Here is a 19,501-nt window from a genome sequence, read left to right as displayed (position 1 = left end):
GTTCAGCTAAGGCTATAAAAACTTGTAAACTCAGATTGTTAGCTTAAACTTTAAACATGACTATGGGATTCTACTAGGGAAATCCTGTGTTAAAATAAATGCCCCTTCCCGGATCCTCCCACTGCCCTATCTTCAGCAGAAGATCAGCACACAAAGGAGAAGGCAGCAGCTTCTGTCCAACTACCTCTCTGCTATAAGAGCTTAGAAGAACTTGGTGGAACAGCTGTATGTTGCCTTTCTTTCCTTCAAGGAATGTATAAAATACATTTGCATATTAAATAGAGGAGTTGGAGTCGAAGTACCAAAAACCAAGGAGTTGGCGTCAGATCTTTTATCTACTGACTCCATGTAAATGAATCTCTAGAGTTACTATTACAACAATTTAAAAAGTTGCAAAAAATTGCGCAATTTCACTCCAGTGAGGACCATGCATATCTTGTGCGACTTCTGTAAAGCCACTTGCTGAAGGATAAACTGCTACTGTCAAACCACATTTAGGACCATTAATAAATCTGACTTGGCCAAAAGTGACTTTGGACATATGTAAAAGGAGTAATATGTAAGTGTAATGATAAATCTGGCCTTACGAATGTGCTAGGGGCAATTATATGATACTGACATTAATTGTTACAAAGGAAGCATGGTGAATAAAGCCACATCACGGTGACTAGGGCTCCATTCCCACATCCGCAATTCTGTTCTGCATTTTGCAGACTGGCATTGCAAACCCATCCACTTCTATGGGGCAACACTATGTGCCATCCAAATCCGGAAACATGGATCCACAATTCCACTCCTGAGACTATTTTGTCTGCAATTGCAGACAAGAATAGGACATGTTCTATTACAGTGCTGGCGATGTGCGGCCCGCAAAATGCAGACTGCAAATTGCCGGTGTCCATGTTTTTGTGATCCATGGAGCTGCAAAACGCATACGGATGTGTGAATGGACCTTAAGGGGATATGAAGCAAATATCCCAGTGGATTTCTCACAGCAGTTAAAGATAATTGCAAAAGTAAACACTCACACGTGTTTGCTGCAGATCCGTCATGGGTCTGCAGACAGATCAGTTCAGATAATACAAACCTCTGCATCCGTTCAGAACGGATCTGATCTGTTTGTATTATCTTTAACATGGCCAAGACGGATCTGTCTTGAACACCATTGTCATAGAAAACAGATCTGTCCCTATTGACTGTCAGTACACATCTGTTTGGCTCAGTTTCATCAGGTGGACACCAAAACACTGCACGCAGCGTTTTGGTGTCCGCCCCTCCAAAGCGGAATGGAGACTGACCTGATGCATTCTGAGCGGATCCTTTTTCTATTCAGAATGCATTAGGGCAAAACTGAAAATCTGATCGGAAACATAGAATGTGTCGGCAGATGAGAACCATTTGGCCCATCTAGTCTGCCCAATATACTGAATACTATGGCTAGCCCTTGGCCCCATCTTATATGAAGGATGGTTTTATGCCTATCCCATGCATGCTTAAACTCCTCCACTGTATTTGCAGCTACCACTTCTTCTGCAGGAAGGCTATTCCATGCATCCACTACTCTCTCAGTAAAGTAATACTTCCTGATATTACTTTTAAACCTTTGCCCCTCTAATTTTAAAACATGTCCTCTTGTAGCAGTTTCTTTAAAATATTCTGCTTTTTACAGTGATTCCCTTTTATGTATTTAAGCTTCTATCACATCCCCTCTCTGAACGGATCTCTCAAACCGAAAGCCAAAACATCAGTGTGAAAGTAGCCAAACGTTTATCAATGCTAGTATTTTGGTATATGTATATGTTTTTACTACAAATGTTGAAACATTACCTCAAAGGCAATAAAATGGCCTTAAGCTTTTGGATTTATCATGCTATAAAATCTGGTGCAAAACGAGGCTCTCCTACATTAATTGAATGGAAATTAAGTGCAAGTTGAAAAACTTCAAAATTTGTCTTAAAACTTAAAATGGGTGCAAATGCCTTTCAAAGCAGGCACAAAACAGTTGGTAAATGAGACTTAAAAAATAAGTCGTAAGCGGGCTTTTTATTCATGAAAGCAGGTGGTGACACTTTAGTGAATGTGCCCATTTATTTCTGAAAACTGATACTGAAAGGTTAACCTGCGCCTTTAGGCAATAAAGGGGATCTGTCAGCAGTTTTGAGTTTTCCTAATCTCGTATGAATTTGAAGTTTTATGTCAAATGTTTAAGTCTTTGCATTGAAAAAAGTTTAAAAAGTTAAAAAAAAAAAAAAAAAAAAAATCGTATTAATCAATTTTTCTTAGTTGCCACAGCTAATGATCTTGCCTGCAAAGGTTTAGACAAACTGGAATCCACCCTACCCATTCTTCAAAAGCCAACTGAGAAGGTAAGTGCCTAAGACTCTGGGATTTTGGTACTTAGTGTATCTACATGTGACATTAGTGTACTACATGGTCAGAATGGCACAGCAATTATATAATTTTGGGCCATGTGATGTATATAGAATGTGTATGCTGACAGAGTGTCATTATAATTGTTCAGAAGAAAATGCCCCTGAAGACCATAAAAACCCTATGTGGCATGGAAATAAATGCAAGTGGTTTCAGTCACCACATTTCAAAACCATAATTTTTATTTTTTACTTTTCAGGGCTCTTATGTATTTTTTATTTATTTTTTATGCAAGACGTAACTTTTCAACTGAAATAACTAAAATATTGTCTTGATAAGGGATTGCTGGAACCCCTCAGCTATTATGAGAACAGAGATCCACTGGAGTGGTAGTATGCATGCATGACCTCTGCTCCATTCACTTGTGAAAATGACTTTGATATGGATAAGGATGTCCAGCATCCGAATATTTTGTTACTGGTTAAAAGTACGTTTGAGACTTCACCACCCTCCACCGCAGGTTAACATGTTTCAAACGCAGTGTTCTTTAGTCATAACCTCCTGATGTGTGTAACACCTGGGTAGAAGTAACCCAATTCCACTTTTTCTTCTTTCTGTGCTTTTCCCATTTGTGGACATGGGTTACTTCTACCCAGGTGTTACACACATCAGGAGGTTATGACTAAAGAACATTGCGTTTGAAACATGTTAACCTGCGGTGGAGGGTGGTGAAGTCTCATACATGTACTTTTAACCGGTACCTAAAGACTTTGTTTTATTCGGATGCTGGAGATTCTTGTGTGTGTTTTTTTATTTTTATTTTTTTTATTTTTTTTTTATTGTGAAAAGGGCGGGTCCAGTGCACTCAGTGCACCGAACATGTATGATGAGCTGTAACTTTTATAAATAAGGATATGTTGTCTGTGGGATACCCCTTTTAACAGTACAGTCCTGCCATAGAATAGTAGTGACCTGATATGTCTTTATACAGGTTGTATCGGACACTAAAGAGCTGGTGACTGGAGCACGCGATGCAGTAGTTGGTGTTGTGACCAACACTGTGACCGGTACCCGTGACACTGTCACAAGTGCAGTGTCTGGTATAATGGGCTTGGCAGCTGGTGCGGTGCAGGGAAGCATGGGTTTGACTCGGTCAGTTGTCTCAACAGTGATGGACACACAAGTAGGACAGTTTGTAACCAGCAGTCTGGATACAGTCTTGGGAAAATCCGAAGAGTTGGTCGATCATTACCTTCCTATGACGGATGAAGAGCTATGTGAGTAGCTAGACTAATTTGTTCTTTTTTACAAACATATATTTGTGTATTGTCTACTGTATACTTGGTAGGGTTACAACAAATTGTGCTACTTGAATAATCTTTGTTTAATCAGACTGCTCTTTAGTAGGCTGCTTGGTTATCCCTTTGCATGACCCAAACCTTCCCCGTTATAGACCTAAAATTCATAGGTTGTCAAGTGGCCAGAGACCTACAGATCCCTATATTCAAGGTAGCTGTTCATGTTGACTGCCCAATTAAACATGCAATTATCTACATGGCTGTTTGCGGGCTTATTTTGTCTTTTGGTCACTGGAACCATTTTGACATATAGCTTCTTAAGAAACCAGGATTTTCAATTAGTATTCACAATTTTTTATTTTTTTTTAAATAAGAAAATACAAATGGTCTTGCAGGAATATAAAAACTATACCAATGTGAATCTAGCCCTCATTTCCTTCAAAATAAAGTAATGGAAGCTGGCCAGTTGCCTCCACAAAATTGAGCATAGCGAACCATGTTTGGGTCCAGAAAACTTGCAATACTAGACAACTAATAGCCTGGTCAATGTGAGATGGGTCTAAATTTGGTGGGGCATGAACATTTTGTGTATTGAGGGCAAGTATGGGGCAGCCAGGGAATTGGAGTCTCAAACATAACCACAAAGATAAACTAAGGAAAAAACAAATGGCAAAAGGAAGCGTAAGAAGAAACGAAAGGGGAAGGGCAGATGGGGTAAAGGAAAAGGCAAGATAAGTCATAAGCCCAAAAGTCACTTGAGGGGTGTTGAACCCTTGGGTCAACACCTCCAAGACTGTAGGAAACCGTCTGAAAGTCGGAAGGATTCCTGAAGGTCATTCAGGGCTGCCAAACTCACAGGTTGTCTAGGATTTTAATATTGATGGCCTGTCCTTGGATGGGGCAGAGCCTCCCTAGCATTTCAGGTGATACTAGGGAGGCTTGCCGTTGACTGCTCTCCCACCTACGCTGGATGTTTTCATCTGCCCACAGGGAGAAGCGGGAGCAGTGAGCCAGGTAAGTAGATTCAATGTGAGGGGCCCGCATGTATGGGACTTTATATTTTTTTTATTTTTTTTGCTTGCCACAAAAATGGTAAAAAATTTTGCTATCGCCATAAACGTATTGACCCACAGAACAAAATTATCATACCGTATGGAGAACCCCAGAAAAAAAAAACTCTCCTCCCAAAAAATGGTAGAGATAAAAAAAACTGAAAATAGAACCAATAACTAAATGTTCCACAAAAAAACAAGCCCTCACATAGCTCAGTCAACAAAATAAGCTATAGCCCTTAAGGAGAATCTGTCATCACAAAAGTGCAGTCTGAGAGCACCATGTTACAGGGCAGGAGGAACTGAGCAGACTGCTTTTGTTGGAAAAGATTCAGGAAAAATCTAATTTATAGACTTGGATCTCTGCTCTTTCCACTTCCTGTGGATTGGTATAGGAGGGAGGAGTTATCGGTGACTGCCAGCTATCTCTATGCACACTTGTACACAATGCTATCAATCACTGATTATGTCATTTATCCAGGTCATGGTATATCTGTAAAGAATAAATCAAGGCAACTGGGCATACTGTAGATTTCTTGAAAAACGTTTCACTCGTTCTTCCAACGAGCTTTCTCAATTCTGAGTGACTGTACAAGAATTATCTGGGAACATGTAACTGAATCAACATCTGGTAATTATACCCTGCATGGGTCAAAGGTGTTGATTCCATTATCTTAATTGGAGTCAGTAGGTGATGATGACCTCCCAGAAAAAGGTGTCAAGACAGCATTGTATGTGGCAGACAATAGATGTCTAACCCTGCCTCTATTCAAGCTCGGCTTCTCCATTTTTATGTAGATGCTTCTTTCACACCTCACTTGTACCAATCTGCCTCCTTATCCAAAACACTTCACTGTCTTCAAAGGTGTGACCTGTTTCTTTTAGATGTAAGTACACAGCTGAATCTTGACCAGAGGTTTTGGCTCTTCTATGCTGAGCCATATGCTGATGTAGTTTGTGTCGCCAATATACAGTTCTGAGCATTCCTCATTGCACTGGACTGCGTACACAATGTTGTCCATCTTGTGTTTAGGCGTTGGGCCTTTGTCAGAACAGAAGGAAGGAGCACCAAGACTACCAGTGAGGGCAAGAAGCATGACAGATGCAAGAGTATGGTTATCCCCTATGTAGCTGGGGTGTCTGAGAAACTCAAAAGGATTTTTAATAAACATCACATCTGTCTGCTTTAAACCCAGCAACAGAGGCAACAACTGGTTCACCCCAAAGACTCCTAAACACAAGATGGACAACATTGTGTACGCAGTCCAGTGCAATGAGGAATGCTCAGAACTGTATATAGGTGAAACAAAATGACATTCCCAGAGAATTCTTGTACAGTCACTCAGAATTGAGAGCTCAAACGAGTGAAACATTTTCAAGAAATCTACAGTAAGTCAGTTGCCTTGATTTATTTACAGATAATCACTGATTACCACTCCCTCCTATACCAATGCTGTTTCACAGGAGGTGGAAAAGGCAATTTATGTATAAATTACTGGTTTTACTGAATCTCTTCCTACAAAAATGTATTGTATATTCTGCTCAGCTCCCCCTGCTCTAGAACACTGCATTTTGGATTGCATTTTATTTTGGGGTGACAAGACCTCTAAAGACTGCAGCAAATTTCATGTTACAAAATCCAGGTAGAGCTCCTTCCCTTCTGAATGCTGGCATGTCCCCAAACAGCAGTTTAAGACCACATATGGGGTGTTGCCCTATTCAGGAAAAAATGCATAACAAATTGAGGGATGCATCTTCTTCTGTTACACCTTGTGCAAATAAAACATTTGCTAAAGCAACATTTTATTTAGAAATCAAATTTTACATTTTCACAGCTTAGTGTTCCTAAGTCCTTTTTGAAGCGTTTGCAGAGTCACTGCACCATTCATAGGTATAGTTCCCAAAATGGGGTAACTTTTTTTTTTTTTTTTCCCCACTGTGTGTCAGGGTCTCTTTAACCACTTCAGCCCCGCTAGGTGAAACCCCCTTCATGACCAGAGCACTTTTTACACTTCGGCACTACACTCCTTTCACCGTTTATCGCTCGGTCATGCAACTTACCACCCAAATGAATTTTACCTCCTTTTCTTCTCACTAATGGAGCTTTCATTTGGTGGTATTTTATTGCTGCTGACATTTTTACTTTTTTTGTTTATTAATCAAAATGTAACGATTTTTTTGCAAAAAAATGACATTTTTCACTTTCAGGTGTAAAATTTTGCAAAAAAACGACATCCATATATAAATTTTTCGCCAAATTTATTGTTCTACATGTCTTTGATAAAAAAAAAGTTTGGGCAAAAAAAAAATGGTTTGGGTAAAAGTTATAGCATTTACAAACTATGGTACAAAAATGTGAATTTCCGCTTTTTGAAACAGCTGACTTTCTGAGCACCTGTCATGATTCCTGAGGTTCTACAATGCCCAAACATTAGAAAACCCCCACAAATGACCCCATTTCGGAAAGTAGACACCCTAAGGTATTCGCTGATGGGCATAGTGAGTTCATAGAACTTTTTATTTTGTCACAAGTTAGCGGAAAATTATATATATATAAATTTTTTTTTTTTTTTCTTACAAAGTCTCATATTCCACTAACTTGCAACAAAAAATAAAAGATTCTAGGAACTCACCATGCCCCTCACAGAATACCTTGGGGTGTCTTCTTTCCAAAATGGGGTCACTTGTGGGGTAGTTATACTGCCCTGGCAATTTAGGGGCCCAAATGTGTGAGAAGAACTCTGCAATCAAAATGTGTAAAAAATGACCGGTGAAATCCAAAAGGTGCACTTTGGAATATGTGCCCCTTTGCCCACCTTGGCAGCAAAAAAGTGTCACACCTGGTATCGCCGTACTCAGGAGAAGTTGGGGAATGTGTTTTGGGGTGTCATTTTACATATACCCATGCTGGGTGAGAAAAATATCTTGGTCAAATGCCAACTTTGTATAAAAAAAATGGGAAAAGTTGTCTTTTGCCAAGATATTTCTCTCACCCAGCATGGGTATATGTAAAATGACACCCCAAAACACATTCCCCAACTTCTCCTGAGTACGGCGATACCAGATGTGTCACACTTTTTTGCAGCCTAGATGCGCAAAGGTGCCCAAATTCCTTTTAGGAGGGCATTTTTAGACATTTGGATCCCAGACTTCTTCTCACACTTTAGGGCCCCTAAAAAGCCAGGGCAGTATAAATACCCCACATGTGACCCCACTTTGGAAAGAAGACACCCCAAGGTATCCAATGAGGGGCCTGGCAAGTTCATAGGATTTTTTTTTTTTTTTTTTTTCGCATAAGTTAGCGGAAACTGATTTTTTTTTATTTTTTTTTTCTCACAAAGTCTCACTTTCCGCTAACTTAGGACAAAAATTTAAATCTTTCTTTCATGGACTCAATATGCCCCTCAGCAAATACCTTGGGGTGTCTTCTTTCCAAAATGGGGTCAGTTGTGGGGTGTTTGTACTGCCCTGGCATTTGAGGGTCTCCGCAGTCATTACATGTATGGCCAGCATTAGGAGTTTCTGCTATTCTCCTTATATTGAGCATACAGGTAATGAGATTTTTTTTTTTTTTCCGTTCAGCCTCTGGGCTGAAAGAAAAAATGAACGGCACAGATTTCTTCATTCGCATCGATCAATGTGGATGAAAAAATCTCTGCCAAAAAAAAAGATGGAGGGGAAAGGCGTCTGCCAGGACATAGGAGCTCCGCCCTACATCCATACCCACTTAGCTCGTATGCCCTGGCAAACCAGATTTCTCCATTCACATCAATCGATGTGGATGCATAAATCACTGCCGGGATATATATGTTTGCCAAAGCATAGGAACGCCGCCTCCTCCTCAGCTCGTATGCCTCGGCAAACATCTGTTACTGCAGAGGAGAAAATCCCGTCTTGCAGCGCCGCATACACCGACTTGCGTGTAATCTGACAGCAGCGCAATGCTTCTGTCAGAATGCACATCGGTGCTGCAGCTGGTCGATCGGTTGGTCCACCTGGAAGGTAAAAAGACAAAAAAAAAAAAACAGGCCGCAACGCAATAATTTTATTAACTTTGCAACAGAACATGTAACTTTAACTTTTTAACTGAACATTAACCTTTTTGCTTACTGGTGTTTTTTTTTTTTTTTTTTTTTTTTTTACCTTTATAGAACAAACCTCTCCTTCCCCATGGGTCAATGTGCAAAGCGCAAATCGCCCAAAGATGTGGCGAAGTGCATTATGCACTTTGTCCCATGTGAAAGGAGATGTTTGCAGCAGTGAGTGAATGGGCCCTAATAGCCCTGTGTGCCTATCCTGGTGAGATGATCCCTATGCTAATAGTGTACCTGTGAGTGGTACTTTCAGAAACACTCTCCAAAGCATAGGGCAGGGTGGTCAGGACAGAAATAGCGGGTGTCACGCCTTATTCCACTTCTGCTACAGACACGACATCTTTTTCGGGGTGACGGTTGGGTTGAGGTACCAGGAACGACATTGGGGAAATGTCGCTCGTGTAGACAGCTAACTACACTGGTGGATGGGGCCACGGAACCTCCTGGGTACAGGAGGTTCTCGATGATCTCTTCCTGAAATTTGAGGAAGGATCCAGTTCTCCCAGCCTTACTGTAGAGAACAAAACTATTGTACAGAGCCAATTGAATTAAATATACAGACACCTTCTTATACCAGCGTCTGGTTCTGCGGGAAACTAAATACGGAGACAACATCTGGTCATTGAAGTCCACCCCTCCCATGTGGAGGTTAGTCGTGGACTGAGAGGGGCTTTTCAATGACACGGGTTGCTTGCTCAATTTGTATTGTGTCTGCGTGAATGGAGGAGAGCATGTAAACGTCACGCTTGTCTCTCCATTTCACCGCGAGCAGTTCTTCGTTACACAGTGCAGCCCTCTGCCCCCTTGCAAGACGGGTGGTAACGAGCCGTTGGGGGAAGCCCGCGCGACACCACAGGCGCCAATCCGTTCTAGAAACAAATGCCTAAAGAGGGCCACACTTGTGTAAAAATTGTCCACATAAAGATGGTACCCCTTGCCGAATAAGGGTGACACCAAGTCCCAAACTGTCTTCCCACTGCTCCCCAGGTAGTCAGGGCAACCGACCGGCTCCAGGGTCTGATCTTTTCCCTCATAGATCCGAAATTTGTGGGTATAGCCTGTGGCCCTTTCACAGAGCTTATACAATTTGACCCCATACCGGGCGCGCTTGCTTGGGATGTATTGTTTGAAGCCAAGGCGCCCGGTAAAATGTATTAGGGACTCGTCTACGCAGATGTTTTGCTCTGGGGTATAAATATCTGCAAATTTCTGGTTGAAATGGTCTATGAGGGGCCGAATTTTGTGGAGCCTGTCAAAAGCAGGGTGGCCCCTGGGACGGGAGGCGGTGTTGTCACTAAAGTGCAGGAAACGCAGGATGGCCTCAAAACGTGCCCTGGACATAGCAGCAGAGAACATGGGCATGTGATGAATCGGGTTCGTGGACCAATATGACCGCAATTCATGCTTTTTTGTCAGGCCCATGTTGAGGAGGAGGCCCAGAAAAGTTTTAATTTCGGAAACTTGGACTGGTTTCCACCGGAAAGGCTGGGCATAAAAGCTTCCCGGGTTAGCGGTTATAAATTGTGTGGCATACCTGTTTGTTTCGGCCACAACTATGTCTAAAAGCTCCGCAGTCAAGAACAGCTCAAAAAATCCCAGGGCCGAACCGATCTGAGCTGTCTCAACCCGAACTCCAGACTGGGCAGTGAAAGGGAAAACTACGGGTGCGGCTGAAGTTGGGGACTGCCAATCAGGGTTTGCCAGCACCTCTGGGATTCTAGGGGCTCTACGGGCACGTCTTTGCGGTGGCTGCGACGGGGTCACTACTGCACATGCCACCGTACCAGCTTCAACTGCCCTTCTGGTGCTCGCTACTTCACCAGGTTGTACGGCAGTGCTGGTACTAGGTCCAGGGAGGGCTGGGCTGCTGGTGTATGCCTCACCACGTAATCCGACAGCACCAGCCCCACTCTGCTGCTCTTGAAGCGGATCCTGCGCAACCTGCGGTCTAGCGACACGGGGCCGGGTACGCCTGGTGGTATCAGGGACCTCAGCCTCCTCGTCCGAACTTTGGGTCAGAGAGCCACTGCTTTCTACAGGTTCGTATTCTGACCCGCTGGATTCATCAGATGAGGGTTCCCACTCCTCATCCGACTGGGTCAGAAGCCTGTAGGCCTCTTCAGAAGAATACCCCCTGTTAGACATGTGGGCAACTAAATTTAGGGGTATTCCCTGAGACTACCCAAGAAAAAAAAAGCAAGCCTGTCTTACAAAGGGGAGGCTAGCGAAGTACCGGAGGCCGCTGCGGTTGATAAAAAATATCAACTGATTATTTTTTTTATCGCCGCAGTGCGTGTAAAGTGATTGTGCAGTGAACCAAAAAAATTTATTATTTTTTTTGTCACTGCGGTGGGGCGGGTGTGGGCGAACGCACGTGTGGGCGACCGATCAGGCCTGATCGGGCAAACACTGCGTTTTGGGTGGAGGGCGAACTAAAGTGACACTAGTACTATTATAGATCTGACCGTGATCAGTTTTGGTCACTTCCAGATACTATAAAAGTACAAATGCTGATTAGCGATACGCTAATCAGCGAATAACGGACTGCGGTGCGGTGGGCTGGGCACTAACTGATCGCTAACTACCTAACCAAGGGGCCTAAACTATACCTAAAACCTAACGGTCAATACCAGTGAAAAAAAGTGACCGTTTACACTGATCACTTTTTTCCTTTCACTAGTGATTGACAAAGGGGTGATCAAAGGGTTAATTGGGGTTCAGGGGGGTGATCTGGGGCTAAAGTGTGCTGTTTGGTGTACTCACTGTGAAGCCTGCTCCTCTGCTGGATCCAACCGACGAAAAGAACCAGCAGAGGAGCAGGCAGCCATATATCAGATCATATTTACTAATATGATCTGATATCTGGCCTTTGATTGGTTTTTCTTAAAAATCGCCAGCCTGCCAGCCGCGATCATTGGCTGACAGGCTGGTGACCCGACCCCCCCCCCCCCCCCCCCCCCTCTACGAAATGCCGGCGCGAACTGCGCATGCGTGCATATTCGCGTCATCTCGCGAGATGACGTGTATATGCGTGACTGTGCGCAGTGCTGCCGCCTCCGGACCGCACATCTGCGTTAGGCGGTCCGGAGGCGGTTAAAGAGGACCTTTCACCAGTTTGTAATTTAGAAAAGCAATACCTCACTGTAGCCCATGTTCCCTAGATGTCATACCATATATATATATATATATATATATATATATATATATATATATATATATATATATATATATATATATCTAAATTTATTTTTATTTATTCTGGGTGTTTCTTCTATCTGGCTGTGGAGCTGTCCAATTGCAGCAGAGCATGTCACAACCATTGAGGGGGGGGGGGGGGAAGCTCACCTTCTCACTAGCTGTGACATGCTCTGCTGTGATTGGACAGTGCCACCGCCAGATAGAGGAAACTCCCACAGAGAAGCTGATGTCTCCTACCTGGTATTTAGATGCTTCATTAGCATACAGGGCGCCTAAACAAAACAAGGGGCACTGCGGCGCAACAGGAGCAGATCAAGTTTTTCTTTTTTGTGATATAATGTATACTGAACATGGGCTACAGCATGAGGTATCATTTTTCTAAAGTACAAACTGGTGAAAGGTCCCCTTTAAATGCAATATGGTGCCTGAACCATTCCAGCAAAACCCACCCTCCCAAAAATTGTGCGCCTTCTCTTCTGCACCCTGCTATGTGCCCATGCAGCAGTTTATGACCACATGGTGTTTCTGAAAACTGCAGTATCAGAGTAATCAATATTTAAGTTTGTCTTGCTGCTAACCCATGCTGTACTACAGGAGAAAATGGATTATAATGGAAAGTTGTTTTTTTGTTTTTTTATGTAAGCCCCTAAAAGTGACTATATACATAGCATTTTTTTTTTTGGGCCTGGTTTTATTTGTGCTTAAGCAGTGTAAACAAAAGAAACCAAACCTTTACTATTTGGTGTACATGATAGTATCGCTTTGTACTAGGATAAAGGAGACAAATCCCAACCGAAAGTGGCAATATTGAAAGTTTACCACTGGAGGTCCCACTTTCCAAATGCTCAAATGTTGTACACATACACACAGTTGTGACCTTCCACCACTTATCTGCATACAAGAAAAACAGACCAACCAGAGTAACACAGCTCAAAATAAGAAACTTAACAGTTCAAAACGCAGTGGTCTCCTAATCCAACACAACCACACCTTATAACATTTTTAGGCATGTCTTAGAGATACTAATTCACCAACTATCACCACCTTGCATGCACAGACATAAATCTAAAGAGAACCTTGTCATAAAATCTCTGCACAATTCCAAAAGGACAGATTCTACGAAACCCAAAGTAATTATTCAGGAATGTGAGAACCAGACCAGAAAGGGCAAAGGTTCTAAAGGAGGACCATGCTGAGTGAAGAAAATAATTCACTTGCACCTGACATAGAAACCATAGCAGTCGGGACAGATCGAGACCCATTCAAGTTGAATGGGTCTATAATCCATCTGCACTGCAAAAAATAGAACGAGTTCTTGTTGGCCTAAGGAAAAACATTGCCGGCAAGCAACTAATACACTGGACCCTTTTTAGGACAATGCCATTTCACAGCCCATAAAGTATTCAGATTAAGTGGGAGGAGACTTACTGAATGGAAAATCAATCAATGGAGGTTTTAAATTTATAGAGACCCTTTCTCTTCAAATGTCTTCTCTTCTCCATTTGACCCGCAACATTCACTGTTAACAAATTTAAGAATCGGTCGAATCCAGTACTAAGCAATTCTTTTTTGGACCTGCAATAGAGGACACTGTATGATCAAACTTGTGATGGGGTCCCTGACACAAGATCCTAAAATACTTTTATATACATGTTATGTTCAAAGGTACCAACACATCATGCATTCACTTCTAATTCAGTTGAGCCCCTTTTATTTACCCTGATACTATGCACAGCTTATACATTCCACTTACAACTCCCTCCCTTCTGACCTGTGCTGTTAGCCAAGGTAGCCAAATTTTCGCTTTGCACCATCAGGTGTGCATTAAATTTAGGGTCAATACCTGAGACCAAAATGCACACTACAGTTAGATGTTTGAAGGGGTGTCACTTCTCAGGGGGGCTTCAAATATTGACACCCCTAAGCATCTGTAATCATTGCACAATGCAATAAGTAGTCCTCAGTTTGCACTGTGCTTTTTCCCTTCTGGGCCCTGTTGTATGCCCAGGCAGCAGAGACCAGCCACATGTGGGTTATTGCTGTACTTTGGCGATCAGGCTTCACAAATTGTGGGATGGTTGTCTCCACACTGTGCACAATGTATTTGGCACTTAAGTAGAATATATGAAAATAAAATTTGTAATTCACTGCACATTAACTTTTGGACAACAATTGTGGGGTTAAAATGCTCACTCCACTCCTAGGTGAATGTATGAAAGAGGTGTGGGCTCACGTCTGTTTTCCACTGTGTTGCTCTGCAAATGTTTTTGGGTGCCATGTCACATTTTCAGCACACAAATGGCACCTTCCTTCCCAAAACCTGCCATGTGCCTAACTAGTCTACAACTATGTATAGGGTAGTGCCTTATTCAGGAGAAATTGTTACAAATCCCCCCGCCCTCCCCAAAAGCAATTGTCCATGCACTGCCCAGACGGTCTGCTCTAATTATGAAAAGTGCAGAGGAAGAGTTGAGCATTTGCCAATTTGAACCAACTATATTGCAGCTATCACTTTCTAGATGCTTTGTAGAATTCAAGTTGTGTCCACATTATTTCCTGGGACTATTTCTTATTACGTGATCTGTTGGCTTCCATCTTTTTCATTCGATATACCTTTTTTTTTTTTTTTTATATATAGCTCAGCTTGCTTCAACTGTGGAAGGATTTGAAGTAGCTCCACTTCAACAACAAAAAGAACAACAAAGTTACTATGTTCGTTTGGGTTCCCTGTCTTCTCGTCTCCGTCATCGTGCATACCAGCATTCTTTGGGCAAGGTGAGGAGTGCCCAAATCAATGCTGTGGAGACTCTAGCACAGCTGCACCAAACTATTGACCTGGTAGGACTCTATGGCCATTGGAAGTTAAATATTTAATTGGTATTTAAGGTCTTCTGTTTTGTAATTGTAAAAATGTTTAATTTTTATTTCATTTTACACTTATTTTTTTTGTAAAGATGGAGACTGTCAAGCAGAGTGTTCATGGTGGCCAAGAGAAACTGCACCAGCTGTGGCTGGAATGGAGCCGCAAACAATCAAAAACTGAATCTGTAGATGGTGCAAGAAAAGATGACCAGGTATTGTAAAAGTTACACTATTGGAGTTCATTGCAATTATCTATTACCACCTCCTATTTTATTATTGAACCCCCTCAGAAAAATGCAACAGGTGCAGATGTGAGAAAAATCACATGACATGCAATAGACACCAGAGCATGTTGCAAAAAATTTTAAGAGCCATTGTCCTCACCATAAAGAATGCGACTAAAAAAAGTATTTGTCCTGCATGTAATATTTCCTGAAGACTTGCGACATCTGGAGCTGGTGTTTTTGAGTAAAAATATAACCAAGGGCCCAAAAGTGCTATTAAAAATCTGACACCGACCTTTGTGGCAAATTATTCAGTATAATTTGTATTTTGTTTAAGTTCCTGCTCATTCTGGGCTGTAGTCAAGGAGGTGATCCTATCAGTGATAGCCTTCTGTTTGACTCTGTATACACAGATTTTTTTTTTTATTTTTTTTTTGGAGCTTTTTTTCCATCATCACCAGGCACTTATCTCCTGTAGGCCTCCATTGCATTTCTCTACCACAGGTCTACTTACATGTGAAGAATTTCTGCAGTGTGAATCCGATTTGTAAAATCTCCTACTTGTGCTGTTTTACATTGCAGTTATTCTGTTTGTAAATCCATAGCGAATACACTACATACATATATATTTCTTTAGGCTGTGAACATGCTGATCTTGCAAGGAGCCCCTATCCTACACTTGTCTTGATCCAGCTGCCTGTGATGTAGTTCCAGCTTCTGCCCTTGTGTAAGGACTATGCACCTAAAAGGCCTAATCTCAGGATAGGTTGCCAGTATTAGATTGGCAGGGGCCCAACGCTCCGCGCCCCCCTACTGTTCAGCCATAGCTAGAACTACACAACTTCCTGTGTGTAGTAGACAGAGCTCATAACTGCAATTCTGTTCCCATTCACTACATTGGGGGCAGCGATGCAGTTGACAGCCCCATTCACTGCGCAATGAACAGAGCTGTGTAATTCCAGAGCTACAAGTAATCAGCTCATCTGATATTGATGACTGGCCTCAATCTAGTGTAATCTCTAGTATGTACTCTGTGCCTCCATTATTGAATAACACTTGTGGACTGCCAGCTAGACATCTGTTAAATGGGAGTCTACATAAAATGGACATCATGCTGAATCGTGTCTTAAAGGGATTGTCTGGAATTGGGGATCAGTCACACAACCATATGGTCTGTGCCTGAGTTGTGGGTCCGCAATACACAGGCAATGGTTGTGTGAACTCCATGCTGTGGTGTGGACCCATTGACTTGAATGGATCTGCAAGTTGCAGTAAAAGATGGGACATATCCTATCTTTTGCAGAACAGAGGCATGAATCTGAAGCTCATGGAAACACTCAGAAGCCTCTTCATGGGCTTTCATATCATTTCCTGCAAACCATAGGATATGTCCCATCTTTTGCTGTATCTTGTGGACCCATTCAAGTCAATGGGTCCTCACTGCAGCAAGTAGTTCACACGACCAGTGACTATGTATTGCAGGTACGGAGACCATATGGGCTGTTGAATGAGCCCTTACTTAAATCTTCAGTTATCCCCTATAGCATTTATGACCTATTGAATAATTCATACTTACCGGCTGCCCGTCATACCAGTTGTGTGCCCTGGCTCCTGCTTGGTCATCCAGTCCCTGGCTGGTTTGACTGCTTACTTAAAGGGCATCTGTCAGCAGATTTGTACCTGTCAGCTTGGCAGCTGAAGGCATCTGTGTTGGTCGCATGTTTGTGTCCATGTTGCTTAGAAAAATATCTTTATATATGCAAATGAGCCTCTAGGACCAACAGTGGCATTGCCACTATGCCTAGAGGCTCTGATCTTTCTGCAACTGCTGCACCTTTTGCACTTTGACAGGACCAGACAGTGTAAAAGTGATCACACCTGCTTGGCCCTGTCAAAGTGCAGAGGCTCTAGAAGTAATGCCAACGCCCCTGTTGCTCCTAGAGGCTCATTTGCATATAGTCATTTTTTCTCAGCAATGAAGGCACAAATAAATATGGGACCAACACAGATGCCTTCAGCTGCCAAGCCGACATGTAACAGGTCAGTCAGTTTCATAGGTACAAATCTGCTGACAGATGGCCTTTGAGAACCAAAAGAAATATCAGATTTTACTAGGTTAAAGGATTTTTTTTCTTAAGAGTTCCTGTAGCATAGACGGGGGCTTTTTAGGACTTGTATGTTGAACATATGAAATATTTGAACAGTTTATGTAACTATGAGCAGAAGTGCTAATCTATTAAAATTGTCACTGCAGCCACTGGATTCTCGTGTTTTAACCATGACCCGTACGCTGACCAAGCAACTACAAACTACTTGCTTTACTCTGGTATCTGGGGCACAAGGCCTTCCCGCTAACATACAGGATCGCATGCAGCAGCTACGGCAAACCGCTCAAGACCTGCATTCTTCCTTTTCCTCTGTTCACTCCTTCGGAGATATTTCGTCAGGAATTCTGGCACAAAGCCGAGAACAAGCCTCAAAGGTCCATGACCATGTGAATGAGCTTTTAAGCTATGTCGTTGCAAACACTCCCTTAACATGGTTGGTGGGCCCTTTTGCGCCTCAGCTGGTTGAACACCCAGAAATGCCTGAAGAGCAACCTGAAAAGGTGCAGTAAGGGAACCCGACACCCCAAATGTCTGCACTTAGTTTTGTGGGAGGTATGTGTGTTGTGTAACTTCTGCAATTTGGAATATTTTGCTGCTTTAGCAGTAGTACTTGGGTAATCAATGATAACTTTTGTATTTCTCTGTACAAGTGCCAAACTTTATAAAATTTGCTATGCAGTTGGTCATTCTGAATTTATTTTGTTTGTGTAAGCAACCAGACTTATCCAGCAGGTAATGGCTACAGGACTCTTGTAGCTCAAGGAATTTTATTTTTCCCTCGAAGAACAAAGGTCAAATTCATACAAGCACACTGTATTAACGGTCTATATTGCCTGCATGTCACTGTTTGCTTGTGGGTTTAACTGACCCAAACTACCTGCATAATGGGGATCTATTTGAGTTTTGGTCAGTTAGAGTTCAACCACATGGTGCGGTCATGCTGCAGTTCCCAATAGAAGACCGTGGGGAAATAAGTTTGAGACAGACCTGGCACTTTCCAAGTTGTGACTACTTGGTTGGATGTGCAGTCCACTGCACGTAATACATGCCCACCTGCTTGCAGATGCTGACTGCATTGCCTTATACGGCTTTTCAGTTGCTTGTGGTAAATGATACATGTGGTAAAAACGTGAAACAGGTCAGTTCGAACAGTCCATAAACAATCACAGACTAACACACAATTATGTGCAGAAACTGTATGTGGTTGGTCATATGCAGTCACACAGGGGTTAGGGAACGCAACACTGCTGTACTGTGTGGTCATACCCTTAAACTCACAGTTGGGCTCTAACACGTGAGTAATATAGACGGGTATGTCCTGCATATGCTCATGGGAATCTGGCCTAACAATACCTCAACTTGTGTGTAACCCAGCTGCCAGGAGCACTGCTGCCTCCTCAATACAGCTTATTGGTGGGGGTTCTGGGTGTTAGACCCAAACCAGTCAGTTACTGATGACCTATCCACAGTAGGGGTACAGTTAGAAAAAAATTCAAAAAAATGTATATTTTTTTAATACAGATTTGGTCCACCCTTTGCATCTAAAGCAGCTCCCCCCCCCCCCCCTTCTGGGAAAGCCTTCTACAAAATGTTGTCTGTGGGGAATTTTTGCCTATTGATCCAGAAGAGTATTGTGAAATCAGACACTGATGTTAAATGAGGGCCTGGCTTTTAATCTCCATTCTAGTTCATCCCAAAGGTGTTTGGTGTGAAAGAACTTCACTGGCTCACAAAGCTTTAACTTCTAACTTGCTTTGTGCACTGGGGCACAGGCATGCTGGAACAAAGGAGGTCCAAAATTGGAAGCATAAACTTGTCTAAACTGTCTTGGCATGATGAAGCATTAGGATTTTCCTTCACTGAACAAAGGGGGTTAGGCCAACCCCTGATAAACAACCTCTTGTAACAGCATTATCATTCTCCAAACTTTACAGCTGGCACAATGCAGTCAGGCTGGTAACCTTCTCATTGTATACGCCAAACTATGTTCCATGAGACTGTCTGACAGAGGAATGTGGTTCTCACTCCATGGAACACATTCCATCGGTGATCAGCTTTTACACCACTCCATTCCGCACTTGGGCTTCTGTGTGTGTAAGCCTTATGTCGCCAAACACAATGCCATGATAAAACTTACCAGGAAAGATTAAAGGACCTTAACATGTATAGCTTGGAAGAAAGAGACAGAGGGGATATGATAGAAACTTTTAAATACATAAAGGGAATCAACAAGGTAAGAGGAGAGAATATTTAAAATAAACTACCACAAGAGGACATACTTTTAAATTAGAGGGG

General features: G+C 42.4%; 1 protein-coding gene across 3 annotated transcripts in view; it reads left to right on the top strand.

Annotated features, from left to right (window-relative positions):
* LOC122945998 (perilipin-3-like) overlaps window positions 1-17,892 on the top strand; it is a 46,417-nt gene extending 28,525 nt beyond the window's left edge. For 2 of the 3 annotated variants that reach the window (XM_044305269.1, XM_044305260.1), the window contains exons 4-8: window positions 2,284-2,366; window positions 3,362-3,647; window positions 14,651-14,850; window positions 14,967-15,086; window positions 17,353-17,892. In XM_044305269.1, coding sequence (XP_044161204.1) covers window positions 2,284-2,366; window positions 3,362-3,647; window positions 14,651-14,850; window positions 14,967-15,086; window positions 17,353-17,715 — 1,052 coding nt within the window. In that variant the 3' untranslated portion in view covers window positions 17,716-17,892. The remainder of the gene's footprint in view (window positions 1-2,283; window positions 2,367-3,361; window positions 3,648-14,650; window positions 14,851-14,966; window positions 15,087-17,352) is intronic. The other variant, XM_044305279.1, reaches the window with a different exon arrangement.
* The last annotated feature ends 1,609 nt before the right edge of the window (window positions 17,893-19,501 follow it).

Source organism: Bufo gargarizans, chromosome 1 (assembly GCF_014858855.1).
Source record: "Bufo gargarizans isolate SCDJY-AF-19 chromosome 1, ASM1485885v1, whole genome shotgun sequence".
Lineage (NCBI taxonomy): Eukaryota > Metazoa > Chordata > Amphibia > Anura > Bufonidae > Bufo > Bufo gargarizans.
Note: the sequence above shows the minus strand (reverse complement) of the source record. Positions and strands in the feature narration are given on the sequence as shown.